At 41.3% G+C, this 22,768-nt stretch overlaps 1 protein-coding gene across 2 annotated transcripts in view; it reads right to left on the bottom strand.

The window, feature by feature from the left end:
* ZC3H3 (zinc finger CCCH-type containing 3) overlaps positions 1-22,768 on the bottom strand; it is a 525,055-nt gene that overhangs the window by 137,457 nt on the left and 364,830 nt on the right. For both annotated transcript variants that reach the window (XM_036767808.1, XM_036767816.1), the window contains exon 5: positions 8,393-8,568. In XM_036767808.1, the coding sequence (XP_036623703.1) occupies positions 8,393-8,568 (176 nt within the window). The remainder of the gene's footprint in view (positions 1-8,392; positions 8,569-22,768) is intronic.

Raw genomic sequence — 22,768 nt, 5'->3', positions numbered from 1 at the left:
CCAGACATATTAAATGATTTATGGTTTAAGCACCCAGTTTTCATGAACACCAGCCTCATCATTTCCAACCACCTCAGGCAGTCACATGGGTGAATCTTTGCTGCTCTCCTGCCTATGAATGAACAAATTTATGAGCTCTGATGGTTACTAGTGTTCTCACATGCTCTCTTCAGACTCTCATGCCCACTGTGGCCAGCCTGGCATTTGATTCTACCTTTATAATATCTCTTGTATTTGCCTTCTTGTTTTCTCTGATGCTGCTGCCACCCCAGTACCTGGACCATCGCAGTAGTCTTCTGGTTGGTCCCCTTACCTCACGTCTCTCCCCATTCCAGTCCATTCTTCACTTAGCTGCAAAAGCACAGTCTGTCCATGTCACTCTTTCCCACAACCACACTCCCAACATCAACTCAATAAACTCGAATTCCCTATTAGCTCCAAGATCAAATAGGAAATCCTCTGCTTGGCTTATAAAGCCCTTCATGACCTACCTTCCCGTTTTCTTACATCTTATTGCCTGGCACATGCTACATGATGACGCTGGGCTGCTTGCTGCTCTTCTCACACAACACTCCTATCTCCTGACTGGGCATTTTCACATCTCAAACTCTCTCCCTCCTCATCATCTCAACCGGATGGTTTCCTTGGATTCCTTAGAGTTCTGCAAGGAGTCTTTCCTGGACCTCTTAACTCTTGGTGCTTTCTGTCAATCTATCACGTATGTAGCTTGTGTACACCGTTGGCCGCATGTACGTAGCTTGTGTACACAGTCAGCTGCGTGTCACTCCCATTAAACTGGGAGCTCCTTGAGAGCAGGGACTACTTCTTGCCTTTTATCCTCATTGTTTAGCACATTAGCTGGCACTTAATAAATGACTAATAAAAGTTGACTAGCTGGCTCTCGTCTATCCCAAGAAGGCATTTCTTCCCTACCTCTCTACCTTTTGAAGTCCCTGATTTCCTTCAAAACTTAGCTCAAACATCTCCTTCTTCATGATGTTGTTCTTGGTCCTCCAGCTTCTAGCACCACTCTTTCTCCCCATCCCCACCCGTGTATATATTAGGCACTTAATAAATGCTTGTTGATTGGATTGATAGTTTATCTATTATCCATAGTCTTGGGTTTCCTCCTCAAGCTTTTCTTGGTATTCATTCTCTCCTCTATCAGCCCGAAGAGGGGCAATATCTCCATCTTCAGAGCAGTTCCTTTATCTGACCATAATATACTATCACATCCTTTCTCCCCATGCCTCATTCACCCTAACCCTATTCTTATTCCTTATCATTTTAATTTCTCCCTAACTATGGGATCATTCCCTGCTGCCTACGGAAATAACCAGGTCTTCCCCTAGCTTAAAAAAATACCCCTTTTATGACCCTTCTAGTCTCACTTCCTTTATTCTCACCCACTTCACAACCTCTTGCAACGTGACTTCTGACTTCATCATGCAACTAAAACTGCTGTTTCTAAAGACACCGATGATCTTTTAATCAGCAAACCAGAGGCCTTTGCTCAATCCTCATCCTTCTTGATGTGACTATAGCATTTCATATAGCTGAGCAACCTTTTCTCCTAGATATTCTCTCCTCTTTCAGTTTTCATTATCCTCTTGGTATCTTAATATCTCTTGGTTCTCCTCCTGTTAGACTGATTCTTCTCAGTCCTTTTTCTCAGTCATCATTCACATCCTGTGTCACCTAACTTGGGGAGCACCTCAAGCTGCTGTCCTAGGACCTCTTCCTTTCTGTCTCTACACTATTTTTATGACTTCACCAGTTCCCATGGGTTCAATAATTATTTCTATATGAATGGTATCAGATCTAATTACCTAGATGTAGTTACTTTTCTGGATTCCACATGATCAAATGCTTAGATAGTGAGTGGCACAGTGGAAAGATTTCAGTGTTTAGAGTCAAAAGGATAAGAATTCAAATCCTGCCTCAGGGACTTAATTAGCTATGTGACACTGGACAAATCACTTGACCTGACTCAGTTTCCTGATCTGTAAAAGGGGGATGATGGGATGATAACAGCTTCTACCTCATAGGATTGTTGTGAGGAACAAATGAAATAACATATGTAAAGTACTTGGCAGACCTTAAAGAGCTAAATAAATGATAGCTATTATTAGACATCTCCACCTGGATTGCACCTCAAATTCAACATGTCCGAAACAGAAACTGACTCCTCTTCCATACTTCCTTATCTCTGTAAAGGGCAACACCATACTTCCGGCCAATCAGCTTTGTGAACTTTGAGTCCATCTCAATTCACCACTACCCCTTCACCACACATATCCACTCAGTTGCCAACTCTTACTGAGTTTTCCTCTGCAATATCTCTGGCATATATCCCTTTTTCTCTACCCACACTATCACCTTAGTTCAATCTCTCATCGGCTCTCACTAGACTATTACAATGGCCTTCTAATTCACCTTCTTGCCTCAAGTCTATCTCTTTCCAATCCATCCTCTACAAACTCATCCATTTGGCATTTAAAACCCTTTATGATCTGGCGCCAAACGATGTTTCAATGCTTATTATACACAATTCTCCTTGACACACACTTTAATCCAGCCAAACTGACCTTCTTGTTGTTTCTCACATATAGGAAAATCTATTTGCTTTTGCACAGACTGTCCCCCATGCCTGATATGCATTCCCTCCTTACCTCTGGTTCTCAGAAGAGCTTCCTTCAAAGGACATCTCAAATGCAGCATCCTCCATGAAGCCTGATTTCTCCATCATTCCTAGTGCCTCTCTTTACCAACAAAGGTACCTTGTATTTATTTTATATATACCTATATGTGTCCATGTTGTCTTATCTGATAGAATGTAAGCTACATGAAGGCAGGGATGGTTTTGTTTTTGTCTTGGTATTTTGTTTTTACTTTGAAAAGTGTTGGCACATAGCAGGCCCTTAAGAAAATGTGTTGATTGTTTGCTGAAGAAGAAATTCAGGGCAAAGGCAATCCTGCTGCCTCTGCCCAGGACTTCTTCCATACCCTACTCTGCTTTTCTCTAACTTAGGCCTCCTCTTTTCTTCCCTGTCTTGGACCCCCTTCTTTCTTCTCCTTCATTTACCTTTTTCTCTCTATCCTTCCTCCCCCAAAGAATTCGTCCTTTTTCTATGGCTTCTCTCTCTTCCCAATCACTTCTGTTTTGGACCCCCTTCATTTCTCCTAGGCTCTCCTGTACTGAAAACAGAAGAACTGAATTTGAGAGACCTCAGTGGCCACCTAGTACAAACTACACACAAGAGAAATCCCCACTGTAACATACTAGACAAGAGCCCCATGAGTTTAGGAGATCAGGCATTATTATCCCCATTACAAATAACTATATTGAACCTGAAAGAGGGTAAGTGAATCTGACAGCCTATGTCTCTATTAAGACCCTGTGGAGCATTGTGACCTTGAACTTGAAAGCAGGCAGAAACTCTGGGGCCAGAGGTTAGGACAAAAGGGACATTGTGCTTTCCTGTTCTTAGCATGACCTCCAAGAACTTGAAATGAAAAATAAGGAAATCTAACTAGTCTGACAGGTGAATTACAGGCTTTGCCCTCAGGAATCCCAGATCTGAAGACAGATACATAGTCCATAACTATAGGGGGCTCCCTGTTCTGAGGTAAGGGCTGGGGCAAACCTACATGAAAGACATGAGAACACATAATGAAATCTATAAGACTAAAGTGAACACATGACAACTAGAGAAAAGGAGTTTGAAGCAAGTAATAGAAATCCTGTGATTGCTTTCCCAAGTGTGTCATATAGAGAGAAGAGGAACTCTATTCTCCTGTCTTATTCTTCCCTCTGGAGTTACAACTAAAATGATTCTTTTAAGCAGTGTAAAATCCCTTTGTCCTATAAGGGCAAAGGGAAAGCCAAGATAGTAGGGCCACATGACCCCTCTTAGGCTGACAATGTATTGCCTTGTCCATTCCCATCTGATAGCAAATGGCCTACTGTCACGGTAAGCCATGAAACACATGTGGTGTATGAGAGAGATTATCTGCTTTCTAAGGAATCGGGTTGGCTTCTGACTGAACGGGCTTGGGTTGGTTGAAACCTATTGCTTCAGTGAAAGATTATTAGGGGCAAATCAAATGGAAGCAGGGAGATTCAGGGAACAGGCAGAAGGAGTCAAGAGAAGTGATGGGCAAGAATGCTTTATAGGAATAGGTTCCTGTTTGGAATGAGAGGTAAGTCTACAGATCCATGTAACTATTTCTACATGAAGGTTTAGGGGAAAAAAATACACCCACATACCTTTTGAAGGTAATGGGGAAGGAGATTCAATCCTAAACCCTGAATTTCATTTAAAGATACTTACCTCTAACTGTAGCTAGATGGTATAGTGAATAGAGTGCTGGCCTGGAGTCAGGAAGACCTGAGTTCAGATCTAGCCTTAGACCCTGGGCACGGCGCTTAACCCTGTTTGCTCAGTTTTTTCATCTGTGAAATGAGCTGAAGAAGGAAATGGCAAACCACTCCAGTTCCTTTGCCAAGAAAACCTCAAATGGCTTTACGAAGAGTCAGACATTACTGAAATGACTCAACAACAATATCTCTACCCCTACATCTCAAGGAATATTTCCAGTCATTTTGGTCAAAAGAGTCTTGTGGAAGGGAGGAAAATCAATAATAATCGGTCCCATGTATGTAGGACTGCAGTTGCAACGTACTTTTCAGACATAATCCTTATGTCCATGGATATTTACAAAAGCCTGATGAGGCAGGCAGAGAGACTCTCCTATTGCACTGACAAGGAAAGGGAGAAGACAGGACTTGCCTAACAAAACTACTCTTTTCCCTTTTCCAGAGAACTTTAAGGTTTGCAACAACACTATGAGAGAGGTAGTACAAACGTCATCATTCCCGAATTGCAGATGAGTAAACTGAAGCATAGAGAGAGGAGGGCACTTGTCTAAAATCACACAGCTAGTTAGTGGTAAACGTAGGGCTCAAAACTGTTCAAAATTTCCAATGTCTCATGTACTAAAGTGAAGTTTCCTAACTTGTATCACACATCAGACAGTATAATAAAGAATATGATAAGGGCAAAGAAGTGCTCTAGTCAAAGTGCTTTGGGAAAATTTAAGAAAGATGAAAGAGAATACTTTTAAATGGGAAAAAAACTTTCATGGAAATCTTCCTGAAGGAAGGAAGAGAAATACTTCAATAAATAGAGCTAAACATCTTTAAATAAAATTCAGGGTTAGGAATTGAATCCTTTTGGAGGCAGCTAAGGGAAAACATGTCATTGGAGGTGTATGCCAGGTATGGGGATGGCATAAAGAAGATAGCAGGATGAGGTCAGAAAACAGCAAGTAGTAGAAAATCTATAAATTAGCTGGAAGATAGAACGTGTGAAGAGGAATAATGTGAAATAAAGCTGAAGAGGCAGGGTGAAGCTAGACTGTGATGGCCCTTAAATGCCCTGCAGGTGAAGGAGTTAGTTCTTTATCCTAGATGGAAGAGAGAGGCAACAAAGGTTTTTGCACAGAGGAGCGACATGGCTAGATTCACGCACTTAGACAATTATTTCAGCAGTTTTGGGAGAAACTGGAAGCAGGGAAACCAATTAGGAGACTGATACAACAGAACAAAAGAGAAGTGGTAAGGGCTTAAACTAGGATGGTGGCACTTTAAAAAGAAAGAACAGATTTGAGAGATATTGTTATTGAAGGGAGAACTGATGATTTTTGACACTAAGAAAGTAGTAGGTGAGAGAGGAGTAAAAGATGCTTTTGAGATTTTTGAGTTTAGGAGGACGGTGGTACTATCAAACAAAATTAGGTAAGCTGGGAAGAAGGGTAGGTTTTGGCAACACATTATGAGTTCAGTTTTGGGGCAAGCAGGACTTGCGCTATTTGGTGAGACATCTTATCAGTGAATTAGGGATTTGGATCTAGAACTCAGAGTTTGAAATACAGAAGTTGGAAGTTACCTGCAAGGAGAAGGTATTTGAGTGGGGAATATGGGTGGCTAGGGTGGTGAAGACTGACAAGTGATAGCACTTAAAGCATGAAGACTTAAGGGAACATTCTGTTGCAGACAAGGGAGCAATGGAGAGGAAACAGTAATGAAAAAGAAACCCCTAAGCACCCATTCATAAAACATTTTAGAAAAATGGCTCAGGTGTCAGATCAGGAAAAAGTATATATGGTGGAGATGATTCAGAGACAGGAATTAGCAGAATGGGAACAGGAATCCAAAGGTAGAGAATAGTGCCCTATTAAGATGGTGAAGACTGTCAAGGGCAGTAAGGGATGCCAGAACTTAAGTGAAAGATTGGGAGAATAGGGGAGGAATTGAGGCACTAGAGATCATGATGAGGGCCAAAGAACAGATTAAGGAAAAATGAGGCATTCAGAGAGATAGAAAGGTTGGAAGAGTAAGAAAATTCCATTAGAGAGGGGAATTTCAGAATAGGGGAGGTAAAGTAGTCTGGTAAAGGTGAAGTCTAAGGTGTATACCCTTCCTGATAGGAGGCTGAGGCAGAGAGAACAAAGAGATCACTTGAGTTAAGGAGGCAGATGAATTGAGAGGCTAACATTATCATGTGGACTGTCATCAGGCAGAGAAATTAGATTTGTTTTGCTTGACCTCAGTTGTGCAGAGACAGGTATTAACTTCATAGAAAGAAAAACTTCCTAATGATTTGAGTTCTCCACCAGTGGAATGGACTACCTTAGGAGATGATCAGTTCCCCAGTACTGGAGATCTCCAAGTAGAGAACAGATGACCAAGTATGTTGTAGAGGGATTCCTGCTCAGGCATGAGGTAGATCAGGGGTTCATAACCCAGAGTTTGCAAACTGGCTTAAAAAAAATTTTGATTACTATATTTTGACATAACTATTTCCTTTCCAATCCTATGTATTTTATTTTATGCATTTAAAAGCATTAGTCTGAGAAGGAATCTACAGGTTTTACAAGACTGGAAAGGAGTCTATAACACCAAAAAAGAATCCCTGAGTTAGAGGATTTCTCTGAGTCCTCTTAACAGATAAACCCCAGTCTTCTATCTCCAAAACCAGTGTTCTTTCTATTACACCATTTCTCACCACATTTTTCAGTGCAGAAACTACTGTTTGCCTCAGAGGAGTTTATGGCCAGGGCCAGTAGTATCTGTGCTAAACAGGCCATGCACTTTTCTGAGGTGCATACATATTCTCTCCAGGTCTCTGTCTCTTGTTATGGTTCCCTGTGGTGCTAGGGAAGTATGTTGGCAGCTGGGGCCTTTGCAATCTGGCACACAGCTTAGAATCTCGCTCTTCTTGATGGACAAGAAAGAGGGGAAATTGGACTGAGACTGAAATATTTTTCTAGTTAATTTGTACAATAACCGAGTCCAAAGAATTTCCTTCTCCTCATCCCGCTTCCCTGTGCAGCTGGAGCTAGAGGTGCGGCTGAGATGCCAATTTTAGACACAGTTAGCGAGGCATTGCCAACATGATTATGGCAGCAGCAGCGGGCCCCAGGTGTTCACTAACCCCTATCTTGTTTATCATACCTGCCTCATTTCTTTTGTCCAAAAGGAAAACACACGCACACACGCATATGCACACAGACACACGTGTGCACACCCCCTTAGAAAATGAAGGGAAGCTCAGCCAAGTGATAAAGGCAGGCATACGGCTCCCTTGGGGCTGTCCTCTTCCTTCCTGTCTCCACTCAGGCTTTTCTCTTGGGATGTCAAGATAATTGAAATTTCCTCACCCACTGGGGCCCTCTGTTTTGAAGCAAGTCTTCCTTCTCTGCTCCAAGATCCTCAATCTGTCTTGTTTTTGACGGCTCTTGAGATATTCTTTTATTTGTATTTAATAAGAAAATTAATTCCCTGTGCTGGGCTCAGAACCATTTGGGAAGCATTCATTTGGAGCGCCTCCCTTGGCACTTTATCCCTTTGCTCAGAGCTGTAGTGTGGCTAGGGCTCGTTGGAGCCTGATTATCCTAGGACTGAGGATTCTGCCCTTTGGTTGGTTGCGAGGAAATTAGAAAAAGAAAAATACCTGGAAGGAGTGGGTAGGCTGCCTGGCGCTGTGAATGCTTGTTAAATGTTCTCTATACTGAATTACGTGCCCAAACCTCAAAAGGACAGTGACGGCAATAGGAAAGGCCTCGGGGAGCCAGGAATTGGGAAAGTTTAGTCACTTCTCCAACTACATTCGTCCTTTAGTATTTAGAATAATCACAGGATCAGAGAATTAGAGATAAAAGGAACCTTAGAGATCATCTAGTCCAATTCTTTCAGGTTATAGATGAGGATGCTGAGGCTCTGAATCCAGTTTTGATGACTCAGAAGTCATTGCTCTTTCTCCTCCACCCCACTGCCTCCCTATCTTTTCATCAACACAATCCAGGTTTCAATAAGTGCCCAGGTCACCTGCTCGTAGAAGATGCTTGTGGTTCCCATCATTAGGCCTGCCCGAGGTCTTGGAAAGCTTGTTAGCAGACACCCTGTACATGACGCCTCCAATACACCGGTAGCCCTTGCTCTTCCATGTTGGTGGACTTGTCTGCGATTTCCCACTCTGGGCTGAGTGTCGCACTCGATTCAGTCTGCAAAAGCAAGGAGACATCACGTCATGTCAAAAGCAGGTGAAACATATCAGATGCTTCTCTGATAAAGATAGGGGAAGAACAGATTGATTGCAGACCATCGTGAAGAGATAACAGGGCCAAACAGAAGAAAATGTAGATAACTGACCAAGTCCACTGACATGTGGGATAAGAAAGAGAATTTCTGATGGTGTCCTCTGGAGGGCTCTGTGCCATGGCTTTAATAGCAACCATGAGAACAACAACAGCCACTCACATGTCTACAAGGCTTTGCTTCAAAACCACCCTGTGAAGCAGAACATGTCTTTATTATCCCCATTTTGTAGATTTGAAAACTGAGGTTCAGAGAAGGGAAGGGACTTGTATATGGTCACGGGAAGGAGCTAAGATTCAATGGCATACCAGTGTCACTTGCCTCAGAGAATTAGTCAAGGTGACAGACCTTAGTGTCACAAAATAACCAGGCCTATGGTATCAGGCTAGATAGGCCCCAGGCCAAAGAACCTCTTTTTCTCCCTCTCTCTTTAATTAAGAAGATTAATTTGTCGAACTGCCCTGAAAAAGATGATAATGCTAGAAAACCAAGCAAAGATAGGGTATTACAACTCCATAGAGGCTGGGAAGGGGCGGAAGAAACAAGTGTTAATTAAGCACCTACTACATGTCACGCGCTGTGCTAAATGCTTTACAAATATTTTTTCACTTGATACAACAACCCTGAGAGGTAGGTGTTACTACTATCCCCATTTTATAGCTGAGGAAAGGCATAGAGAAGTTATATGATTTGCCCAGGGTCACACAGCTAGTAAGTGTCTGAGGTCAAATTTGAATTTGAGTCTTCTTGACGCCAGGCCTAGCATTCTATCCACTGCCACCTAGATGCCTAGATATCTAGGTGGTACAGTGGTTGGAGGTCAAAAAAAAATAGACATTTAGAGAGTAATATTTATTTCAAATGGTGCAAATGTAACACAGAATCCTTTCAGAGGCAAGGACTAGAGGCGTGATATTTGTAAAGGATATTTGTGTAACTTTTCACTCCTGCCTCTCTACTTGACCTCTATTTGCCTTTTTCTCCTACCCAAAGTCTACGTGGGGAAAAAAATGAACAGTACAGACTTCTAAAAAGAAGAGTAAAGAATTTATTGAAAAGGCCAAAGAGGTATTTATTTTAATAAGAATGAAGGAATAACATTCCAATGGCAGAATTTCAGACATCAATGAACTGGCAAGAACCATATAATTGGGAGTAAAGGCCTTGCTTCCTCCTGTTAAATTTATGTCTACCTGCTAAGGCCAATACTGGGTCCTGGGAAGCTGCCCTGAAGGGAAGAAGGACTGTATGAGCCATTCTTGAGTAGAGAAAGGCCATGTGCCTGGGGAAATGGTACATGGCTCCAGAAAGAGAAAACTGTGACCAAAAAGCTTTCTAGATCTAGCTTGTGTCTATGCGCTAAACTAGACCTCAATGTTTACAGCTAATGAGGGTGGGCCCTGAGACTAGCTTAATGCCTTCCTGCTTGCTTCCCCAGGGCCTACAGGTACCTGGCTGTTGCCAAATATTTTTGCCTACAGGCCCATAGTGCCTCTATGAAGAAAGGCCCTGTGCGGGCAAGAATGGTATTTACTTTCAATCCTAAGTGCTTTTCCAGAAGCAGCTCCGTCAGCTGGGAAAGGCCTTGTATTCCCCAAGCTAAGCAGTCCTCACTATATTTGGAAGCTCTGGGCTATCTTCTTTGAGGGGGAACCTCATATTAGCTCCTACATGATACATGTGTCTCTGGTCTGCAAAGACGGGACTTTCCTGAGGTGTGCCTGTGGCTGCTTCCTTCTCCCATCTCACTTTCCTCTCCCTTTTTTAAATAGCCCTCAGCAAACTAAATTAACAGCAACATTAACCTTCCCCTCCTGGGAGCAGCTCCACTGATACTGCTCTTTTATATTATTATTCTATTGTGGCCATATCATTATCATCTCATTGTCCTTTGGATTTCAAGAGGAAGCTACTGATACTGAGAATTATACGGTGAATCTACTTGCTCTTGCTTCTCTCATTTCTTTCCTGAATTTATCTACTTTTTATCATCTTTATTTTATCTTCTCTCCACTCTTTCTTCTTCCTTTACTTTCTGACCTCTCCTTTTGTGCTGTTCATCCTCTTCCCTCTATCAACTCTTTTTTTCTTCTACTGTCTGTCTCCCTCTCTATCCTGCTCTTCTCCTCTTCTCTTATCCTACTTTCTCTCTTCCATTCTCCCTTTCCCTTCACTGGTTTTTTTTCCCCCTCCTTATATAGCTCAGTGATTTCCCCTCTGCCCATTCTCTGCTGAGGCCATAGGGTATTTGTTTTTTTGGGGGGATTTAATCCATTCAGCTTTGGAAATCTCAACCTGGAAGCTTTGATGGTGAGCACAAGCTCACATACCTTGATGACCCCTCTATCTAGAGGAGTCCTGCTTGTCCTACTTTACATTCTACCCTGTTCATCTTCTTGCCATCTACCCTACCACTGGCTCCCCATTTTTCCCCTTTGCCAGCTTCCCTAACCCTGTCTCTCAGGCTTCCTACCTGGTTCTCTGGGAGACCTAATCAAATCAATACTGCCACCTCTATTAGAAAGGGCATGTTAATTAACTCCCCTGTAGCTCAACTCACCATTCCTGTGATCCCAAACCAAAATAACCCTCCCTAGCTACCAGTCTCCAGTACAGCTTGTCACTCTCTATATGTGTCTATTTGTCTGTTTCATTCATTCACATACGCACCATACCACACTAGGACAGTTGGCTAAAGAACTTTCTCGAGCTGACATCAGGTTGGTGAGCTTCTCCTTGCTAGAAGCAAGGTATCAGGTCATGCCAAGTGTGGCATATTTGGAGCCTGGCCAGGGCATGCTCATTGGCTCAGAGGGTACAGGATGATCATATTATCAGCAAAGCTCTTCAGATGGACACACAACAGGAAGAATGAAAGCATAAGAGGAGGGAGGGGTGCTGGAGAGAGAAGAGAAATATGGGATGGAGGAAGTCATCAAAAAGCTCATGATAAAACACTCTACAGGGTTGACCTTCAATCCCACAGGAGAAGGACCATCTTTCTATTTTGTAGTTGTATTCCCAGCATTTAACACAGTGCTTGGCACATAGTAGGTGCAGTGTTCAGAGAAAGGAGAGATTGCCAAGGCTTCAGGTGGACAGGAAAGGCATTACCTGAAGGAGGTAGGAACTGAGCTAAGCCTAGACAGACAGGTAGGATTTAGGTAAGTAGAAAGAATGGGGATGGGGCTTCCCTGGCCATCTTGGGCCATAGGAATCTTTCTTACAATTCCTGCCATCATAGAACATATACTATAATAGAATTGCAACATATAAGAATTATACAAGGTAAAGTATAATGAGGACAAAGGAAAGATTCAGACAGAATACTCTAGTAAATCTGAGAGAGAAGACTTTCATTTGGAGGGCTTCATGAAGGAAGTGATGGAAGCTGATTTTCAAAAGTACAGAAAAATTTCAATTGGCAGAGATATGGGAAGAGCATATTCTAGGCATAAGGGTAGGAACTCAGGGGAGGGAGGGCAAAATCAGGGAACAGTTAACAGTGCAGTCTGATGGAAATTTAGAGTAAATGAAGAGAAGTGGAAGGAAATAAGGCCAGAAAGGTAGGCTGAGACCAGAGGGATTTGAATGTTGAGGATTATTTATTTAATCCAGGAGGCATTAGGTAACAGTGCTGGCTAAAACTTCCAGGTCTGTGACTAACAGAATCATGTGTGAACAGGGTTTTGTGGTTTATGTAATACTTTCATATTATTCAATTCTCTTGCTAGCCCAGTAGTGAGGTAGGAAGGAGAGGATTATTGGTGATATTTTACAGATGAAGAAATTAAGGCTTAAGTAGGGGAAGTGACTTTCTCAAGGTCATGTGGTTAGCAAGGAGCTAAAATTGAAACCCAGGCCTCTTGACTTCCATGTTACTATATTAATAAATAATATCCTACATTTATATAGTGCTTTGTAATGCCAATTTAGATTTGAAGATCTTTCCCACCCATTAATAGGCTGTGTGACCTGCTTACGTCACAGGAAGCCTAAGTCACATGTGGTAGGAGGAGCTTCCTGAGAGGAAAAGGAAATTGCGTCACAGGAAATGCTGAAAGAGTAGTTACTACAGTTAGAGCTGAGGGAAAGGGAGCAGATGTGTAATAGCTGTGCTCTAAGTTTGCTTGTTGGTGGCAAGGCCCCAGCAGGGGGCAGAAGATTATAGGATGGAGTGGTTCTCTGCTGTGATATTGTAGCTTTATTGGTTTAGGGATCTGGTTATTTGGTGTCTAAATAAATGGTTTACTTCTACCTTCTACGTGGAGAGTCTCGTATATTTTGCAATACAGAACCACATTGGCATTTTGACAATTATCATCTGTATTGTGATTATTGCCTTGCTGATACATGCTTTAAGGTTGGCCAAGTGATTTATAAATATTATCTCATCTGGATCATCTCACAGCCTTCTGGGGTTGGTACTGAGAAATCAAGTCCTTTGCCTAGAGTCACAAAGCTGTTAAGTGTCTCAAACAGAATTTGAACTCGGGTCTTCTTGACTCCAGGTCTAGCACTCTAACCACTGTGCTACCTAGCTATACACCCCATATTTCATTATTGAGAGGGAAGGGAAGGGAAAGAAGAAGGAACAGGGATGTTGATACAATATTAGATTTAGTTCTTTCTAATGGATCACAGTATTTTAAAGTTGGAAGGGCCCAAATAGATTATCTAATTCAATCCTCGTATTTGATAAAGAAAAGCAGGAACATCTCCCAATCCATCTGTATCACAGGCCAACTTGCCCCATGAGGGACTCTCCTCTCCTGGTTGCCCCTATTAAAGAAGGGGTGGTGGGTGATAGTGCCACTGAGCCAAAAATGAACAGCTCTTGTTTTAGGTGGGAGAGGGAAGAGATCATATAGGAGAGTCCTCACCATATCAGACCCACTCAGGAACAGTTATCTTCCACATTCAGTACTAACTCCAATGGGAATGTACTTATGCAAATTAAAGCTCTAATTCGATATTAGTTCAGACTATGCTTATAATGCTATTACTGCAAAGAATATCAATAGGACGGTGCTGAAAAATCTGTGTAAATTAAAGCCTGGTAGTCTATCAGCAGAATGCAATCCCTGTACGAATTACCTTTAAATGAAGATGTGTTTGAAAGAGAGAATAAGAACATGTAATTGTTATATTTATTGGTAGCAAGACAGGCAGACTCACTTAACTTGCTGTTGTCCCTGGCTATCAACTCAGCTGCCCAACTCCTCAGAAACTGCCAAGTATGTTGAAATTCTGCAATGTGAGAGGTAACTTCAGGACAGGATGTCTTGGATAGCCTGGGCCAGGCTAGCTCTTCTCCTTCAGCTGGTGCCCAGCTTAGACCAAGGTCAAGGTGTCAAATGAGAAAAGAGCTCAAGGTGTTGGGCGTGGTACTGAAAAACTAGGAAGCAAGCTTAGTGTGGAGAATGCATTCTAACAAAGAATGGATTCAACTGATACAAGTACAATAGTTATTCCCTAGTAGATAAATGGTCCATGAACCTGGGCAAATGAATGGGCAATTTTCAAAGGAAGAAATCTTAAGCTATCATCAACCATATTTTTAAAATGCTCCAAATCACTAATAATCAGAAAAATGCAAATTAAAGCACCTCAGGGTTCTACCTTACACACAGTTAAATTGGCAAAAGTGACCCCAAAAAAATGAAATGATAATTGTTGGAAAAGCTTCAGAAAAATAGGCACAATAAAAAAATAGGGACTGCTAGTGGAGCTGTTAATTGTCTACCCCAGGGGTGGGGAACTTGTGGCCTTGAGGCCACGTGTGGCCCACTAGGCTCTCAAGTGTGACCCCTTTGATGGAATCCAAACTTCACAGAACAAATCCCTTTAATAAAACAAATTGTTCTGTAAGACGTGGACTCAGTCAAAAGGCTGTACCCAAGAACCTAGAAGGACACATGTGGCCTTGAGGCCACAGATTCCCCACTCCTGGTCTAGCCAGTCTGGAAAGTAATCTGGAACCATGCCTCACAAGGCACTAAACTTTACATACCTTTCGACTCAAAGGTATACCATTACTAAGCATATATCGCAGAGATCAAACAAAGAGCAAAAGGACCCACACGTACAAAAATATCATAACAGCTTGTTTTGCTATGGCAAAGAACTGAAAACTGGGGGAGTGGCCCACCTACTGGGGAATACTAAACAAATTATGATATATGAATTAAAACTACTGTGCCACCATGTACACCAAGATAAGGGCAAAATAGATAAATGATTTAGACATAAAAGGTTATCATAAGTAAGTTAGAGGAGCATGGGAAAATGTACCTGTCAGATCTATGGATAAGGGAAGAGTTTACGACCAAATAAGAGACAGGGAGGATCACATGATGTAAAATGGGTAACTTTGACTACATGAAATTAGAAAGCTTTTGTACAAATAAAACGAATACAGGAAAAATTAGAAGGAAAACAAGAAACTGGGGGAAAATTTTTTTTCAGCAAGCTTCTCTGATAAAGGTTTCATTTCTTAAATATATAGAGAACTGAACTGAATTTATAAAAAAGGCCATTCCCCAGTTGATAAATGCTCAAAGGATATGAAGAGGCAATTTTCAGCTTACATCAAGAGACACGTGAAAAAATGCTCTGAATCAGTACTGATTAGAGAAATGCAAATTGAAACAACTATAAGATACAACCTCACACCTATCATATTGACTAACATGAAAGAAAAGGAAAATGACAAATGCTGGCGGAGATGCTGGAAAACCGAGATACTAATGTATTGTTGGTGGAGTCGTGAATCAGTCCAAAGATTGTGGAGAACAATTTGGAACTACACCCAAAGGGCTACAAAACTGTGCATACCCTTTGACCCAACAATACCACTGTACCTGTATCCCAAAGAGATTTTTTAAAAGTGGGGGGGAGTGGGGGGTGGAGGGACCTTTTTGTACAAAAATATTTATAGCAGCTCTTTTTGTGTTTTCAAAGAATTGGAAATGAGGGGATGCCCATCAATTGGGAAATGGTTGAATAAGTTGTGGTATAGGATTGTGATGGAATACTACTGTGCTGTAAGAAATGATGAGCAGGATGGTTTCAGAAAAACCTGGGAAGTCTTAAATGAACTGATGCAAAATGAAGGGAGCAGAACCTTGGAGAATATTGTACACAGTAATAGCAGCACTGTAAGAATGATCAACTGCAAAATACTTAGCTACTCTGATCCAAAGAACCCATGATGAAAAATGTTATCCAATTTCAGAGAGAGAACTGATGAACTCTGAATGCGAAATGAAGCATGCTGGTTTTTTTTGTTTTTTTTTTACTTTCTTTACTTTTCTTCTTTTGGCAGGGGGAGGCGGGGTTGGGGGTCAGGGTGTTACATGTTTTCTTTTGCGACATGGCTAATATGGAAATATGTTTTGCATGACTTCACATGTCTATTCAATGTCAAATTATTTGCCTTCCTAAGGAGGGGGGAGAGGCATGAGGGAAGGAGAAAATTTGGAACTCAAAATTTTTAAAAATGAATATTTAAAAAATTACATGTAATATTTAATGAAATAAAAATATATTAGAAAAAAACCACTGTACCATAAGAAATGGCAAGAGGGACACACTTTCAGAGAAACCTGGGAAGATTTATATGAACTGCTGCAGAGTAAAATAAGCAGAACTAGGAAAACAATATAATAACAATATTACAAAGAAAAACAACTTTGAAAGATTTAAGAACCTCTGCTGCTCATAATCATCTCTTCACAGATGTACTATTTCCTGGATTCTTGACTAGAGTAGAACCTTCTCAGAAGAAGGAAATACCAGCAATTAGGCAACTGTCCACTAAGCCTGGCCAAACTAAACCTGACCATCAATACTGAAGGTATTGGCTCTCTGGGACAAAGCCAGTACTCTATGGTGCTTTGGCATTGCTATAACTCCCACCCCCCCACCTGGCCCTAGGGTATATAAGTATACTGGGAAGCTGGAGATATGGAGAACCAAATGTTAAAGGAATCAAGAAGAGTACAATAGTATGGAACATTGAGTCTAGAACAAACTATGTTCCAGAACAGTGAGGGAACCTAGAGTAGAAGTATGATCAGAGTGAGAAACAGTTAATCAGTAAAAGTTTCCTGGAGGAAGGGAGCAGGGGTATACAGATAATGACAGACCTTAATAGATAAAACAGTTTACATAAAAAAGATCTGGGGGTTTTATTGAACTAAAACTTCAATGAGCAGTGTGATGCAACAGTCAAAAAAGCTAATGTCAACTTTGGTTAAGCTACTAGAAGTAGTATTCTGTCAATCAATCAATAAGAATTTATTAAGTGCCTATTATATGCCAAACACTATGCAAAGGATACAAGGAGGAAAGAGCCCTTGCTCTCAAGTAACTTATATTCTAAGAAGACAGAATTCATTACGAGACAGAAGGTAAGGTCCTCGAGGGTATGCATTATTATTATTATACTTGGCACAGTGCCTGATACACTGTAGTAGAGGCAGCTGGGGTGTGTGTACACATAATGGTGGGCCTGGAGTCTGGGAGATCTGAGTTCAAATCTTGCCTTAAAGCATTTCTGACACTGATCAAGTCACTTAAACTGTTTCCTCAAGTGGAAAATGAGGATAATAATATCTGCAATCCCTGCAGGGTTGTTGTGTGGATCAAATAAGATAATATTTGTAAAAAGTGCTTAGCACAGTGTCTGACACATAGTAGGCTCTATATAATAATGCTTACTCCCTTCCCCAGTGCTTTATAGATGCACTCTGGTCAACTTTTAGGTTTATACAAAACACACATAAAGTCAACACAAGGTGACCTTGAAAGCAAAGACACTAATAGCCAAGGGACCAGGAAAGACCTCATTCAGTCTTGAAGGAAACAAGGCATTTCAAGAGGCAGAGGTTAGAAGGGAAAAATACCAGGCATGAGAGATCAAAGGCTCAGAGACAGAGGATGGAGCATTGTGGGTGAGAAACAGCAAACAGGGTAGTTTAGCTGGACCACAGAATCTGTAGTCAATCTGTAGCCAACAAGTATTTATTAAGCTCTTACTACATGCCAGGCTCTGTGTTAAAGCTAGAAATACAAAGAAAGGAAAAAACAAAAAATTCAAAACACCTCACCAGTACTTGCCTTCAAGAAGCTTATATTCTAATGGGGGAGACAAGATGTAAATAACCAGGTAGAAAGAAAAATGTACTTTAATTTGCAGTATGAAAGCTTGAAATTTGAAAGGCAAAAATATTAGTATGCAAGGGACCAGAAAAGGCTTCCTATAGAAGGTAGGATTTGAACTGAATGTTGAATGTAGCTAAAGGAACCAAGAGGCAGAGGTGATAAGGCACAGCATTCCAGGCACAGAGGACAATCAGTAATAAGGCATGAAGATAACAAGTGGAGAGTTATGTTCAAGGAACTTCAAGGTGGCCAGTGTAACTGGATCACAGAATGCATCGAAGGGAGTAAAGTATAAGAATACTGGAAAGGAAAGAATGAGCTGGGTTTTGAAAAGCTTTAAATACTAAACAGAGGAGTTCATAAATTTGATTGTGGAGATGACAGGGCACCAGGAGAACTCACTGAAAAACAAATTCACATGGTCAGTCTTACAGTTTAGGAAAATTGCCTTGGAAGCTGAGTGGAAGATGGGACTGAAGTAAGAAGCAACTTGAGGTTGAGAGACCAGTTAGAAAGCCACTGTAGTAATTTAGCTGTAAATGATAAGGGTGGGTTGTGGCTGTATGAGTGGAGAGAAGGGAACATGTGAAAGATGTTGTCAAGTTAGAAAAAAATAAGATTTCGAGACTGAATGAATCTAGGGGGTGAGTGAGAGCAAAGAATTGAGGGTAATATCAAGGTTACAGGCCAGGTCATTTGAAGGATGCTGGTGCCCTTGACAGAAAAGAGAAGTCTGGAAGAGGAAAGGGTTCATGAGTTCTGTTTTGGGCACGTGAGTTTGGGAAGCCAGTGGAAAATCCGATCTGAAAGGTCCAAGAGGTAATTAGAGATATGTGAAGTAGCTCAGCAGAGAGATGAGGAGACAGAATAAGAAGAGAGCAATATTGCAAAAAATTAGAGAAGATAGACAATCCAGGTAATTGGCAGATGTTGTCAAATGCTATAGATAGGTTGAGAAGGACCAGGATTGATGAAAGGCCATTAGATTTGACAACAGATCACTGGCGAATTTGGAGAAGGCAGTTTCAACTGAATGATGAGGTTGGGAGACAGAGTATAGAGTGAAAAGCAAGTGTGAGGAGAGGAAGTAGAATCACCAATTATAGATAGCTTTCTCAAGTTTGTCCATAAAGGGTAGGAGAGTTATAGAACTCTATCTATCAGGGGTGGTAGGATTAGGTGATTTGGGGGGGGGGAGGTGCTGTTGTTTGTTTTTAAAGTATGGAGGAGACATGAATATGTTTGTAGGCCAAAAGACAGGGAGAGACTGAAGATAAGAGTGGAAATGATAGTGTAGGCAGCTTGCTGGAGTAGTTAGGGAGGGACTGGATCAAGTGTAACTTGTAGAGAGGTTTGCTTTGGCAAGAAGAATGGATTACTTCTTCATCTAAGACTAAAATGAAGGAGGAAATGGTGGAGTAAGATGTCTGACTGATGTGAAATGGGGTGAGGAGAAGAGGGAAACTCTTCCTGAGTGGGTTCAATTGTTTTGGTGAAATATGAGGTGACCTCCTAGACAGAGGGAACGGATGCTGTGAGAGGCTTGAAATTTGAAACAGCCATTGTGGAAAGCGGGATAGTGAATCAATTAGGGAGAAATACAATGTTTGCTTAGCTGCTGTAAGGGCCCAATTGAGATTAGATAAACTGATGAAGAATGAAATGAGCAGAACCAGAAGAATAATTTTATATAATAACAACACTAAAGACAAACAACTTTGAAAGCTTTAAGAACTATGATCAGTACAATGACCATTCAAGATTCCAGAGGATTGATGATGAAACATATCATCCATCATCTAACAGAAAAGTGGCAGATTTATAGTACAGCATGAAACATATATGCAAATTGTATATTGAATATATGTATATAAATATATATTTGTATATAACAAATGAGAGGATTTTTTTGCATGATTATGAATATTTCTTTTTCTTTTTTGATGGGGTAGAAGAAGTGGAGAGAGAAAACAGATTTCTGTTTATTAAAAAAGAGATGGAGAGAGAGCGCAAAGAGAGAGACAAAGACTGAGAGAGGATAGCTTAACTTTTTAGTGGGCTCAATCAGTATGGTTTGGTGATTTCTTCCAGTTCAGGAAGGAAAGGAAGGAAGGGAAGAGATAATGGAAGTAATAAGGAATAGTTCTTAGAGCTTGGCAAAGTGAGATCAGCAGTAAGAAAAAGGTGCAAAGGAATCAAGAGTGGAAGATAGTGTAAAGTTGAATTGGTTTACCCAGGGGTCAAGATAGGGAATAGTGTAAAGTTGAGTTGGTTTACCCAGGGGTCAAGATAGGGAAGGGAAGAGAGTATGGCCACTGCAGGAGTGATGCTCTGGGAAAGAAGTGAGGGGCGGAGGGAATGGACATGATGAAGAATGTGAAGAATAAGGTTAAGGCATAGAAATGGAATACTAAAAGACAATTATCAAGAAAAGGAATTTTGGAGTTCATATACATAGAAGTAGAATAGTTGTGGGTGATAGCAAGGTCAAGGATATCTCTGTGTGTAGTGGAGGTGGATTGGAAGAATACATCATGGGGACTGCAGAGATTGAGAAATTGGGAAATTAGGGTATTTAAAGAAGTGTAATCTCTCACTCTCTCTCTCCCTCTCTCTCTCTCTCTCTCTCTCTCTCTCTCTCTCTCTCTCTCTCTCTCTCTCTCTGTATATATACAAATAGTCTCCTAATACAAGAGGAGGAAGTGGGGAGAAGAGAAAGACTATGAGTCAGGCACCGAACTCATCGAGAAAGGGAGGAGAATGTTCAGTAGGTAATAGCTACTTAGATCTGGATTGGGTAATAAATTTGTATATCATAAACATCAGAGAAAAAGTTGCTTAGTGAAGGTGGTTAAAGAAGGATCTGGAAGTAGCAATGAGGAGCATGGAATATTCAGAATTTATCTCAAGTCACTGGGTATGATAGAAATTGTAGCAAGCGCTGGAAAAGAAGACAGCAAAAGGGTGTTGTCAGGAGGGAGCTATGTCTCAGAGGGGACAAAAAAGGAGGTTTAAAATGAAAGGAAGTTTGTTCATCATGGAATAGGCATTCTAGAGGGTAGAGTAGAAAGATGGGTAGATCCAGACTGGGGCATGGAAAAGGGAAGGTTGAAGTGGATAAGCCTGAGGAAAAGGTACATGAACAGGGTTTAACCTATCAGCTACTAGAGGTTCAGAATGACTGGGATGGGGTGAGCATAAGGGAAGAGTACGCTAAACACTGAGCAGTGAGTAAAAACAGAGTAATAGTGGTATAGAGCAGACTGTTTGGGGTTCTCCCTTGGAAGTTTAGCCTCTTGGAAAATGGAGATGTATCCTGTGAGATGTAAGGAGGTCTGCCTTACAGCAGTCAGGAGGCCAAGCATTGCTTACCTTAGAGAAGGCCTTTGGAGAACAGGAGATTGAAGATGCTGAAGGGTACCCCCAAGGCAGAGCTAGTCCTTGGGCAGGGCCCTACTGTGGTGGGAGATGGGCAACACCCTCCACCAACTATGGCAGAGAGGAATATCCAGGAAGCTGGTATAATCACTGTGGTGGGGGTAAAGGGCACTTTCCTCACAGAGGCAGTGATATGTAAGAAGGCAGATAATGCAAGAAGAGAGTTTACATTTGATCTTATAGTTAATAGGGAGCCACTGTAGTTTATTGCATAGGGAGGAGCTATGGTCAGCTTGTACTTTAATAAAATGATTCTGGAGGTTTTGAGAAGATGGACTAGAGATGTCAGAGACTTGAGGCAGGGAGACCAATTAGGAAGCTTCTGCAATTGTCTCCAGGCAAAAAGTGATGAGGGACTGAACTGGAATGGCAGCTGCATAAGTCTAGCTATATAAGAGAGATTTATCAATAAAGAAATTACAAGATTTGGCAACTGATCTAGTGTGTAGAGTAAGCGAGTAAGGGGTTATAGATAAAACCATAGTTACAAAAGGACTAGAAAGACAGTGATGGCATCAATAGTAACAGTAAAGTTTAGAAAAAGTAGAGTACTTGTTACTGTAGCTATTGTTAATGAAGTATTTTCAGCCAACTGAGTTTGAGACACGTGTTCTTTGATGTGTCCAAGAGGCGGCTGGTGATAGATGAAGCAGACCAGGAGCATTTTTGGATTCACAGAAGTACATTTTAAAAATGACTCTTTAGGAGGACTATGTTACAGGAACCCAGTCACAGTGGACCGGTCACTGGTAAGTAAGGCTGCTGGGCTGAAGTTGGCAGAAGCGACGTCTACTTTATTGAACAACATGCAGGGGATGGTGGCAAGAGAGGCATGAATGGGGGAGAAAGAATGTATGGGGAAATGGTTCATCCTCAACAAAGAAAACTTAAATATAAGAAATGGAAAAGGATGAATAAAGTGACCGGGGAAGAAACAGAAGCTTGAAGGTGAGGATTCTTCATTTCAGACAGGCAAAGACAGAAAAGACAAAAACTAAGTCAAATAAGGCTCAAAGAGGGATGATGGAATGACTAGTATAGGAGTGGAGCCTTTGGTTCTGAAAGAATACAACCTTGGAACTAATAAAGGGAAATCCTTCTTTACCACACAGGAGGAGACAGGATGATGTATGTAGTAAAAAGAACACTAGATGTGGATTCAGATAGCACATCTGGGTTCAAATCCTAGTTCTCATATACTGCCCATATGACCTTGGGCAAGTCACTTATTCCCGGTGGCCCTCGATTTTCTCATTCATCAAAAAAAAGTGTGTGGGGGGGAACTGAATTAATGATCTCAATAGCGTTACAGTTCTGAATTTCATAATCCCATAAGGAATGACCATACACAGGTGGGGAAGGGAATGGTCAAATCAGGAGCCTGGGTCCCAGTACCTACTGGGATGTTTAAGGATAAAGCTCCCAAACTAACCTTACAAACTATGCTTCATTCTGCAGAGGGAATATTAATGCTATCTGAAGTCACCTCTATTTCTCCCA

Source organism: Trichosurus vulpecula, chromosome 1, assembly GCF_011100635.1.
Source record: "Trichosurus vulpecula isolate mTriVul1 chromosome 1, mTriVul1.pri, whole genome shotgun sequence".
NCBI lineage: Eukaryota > Metazoa > Chordata > Mammalia > Diprotodontia > Phalangeridae > Trichosurus > Trichosurus vulpecula.
This window is presented reverse-complemented; position numbering and strand designations above follow the sequence as displayed.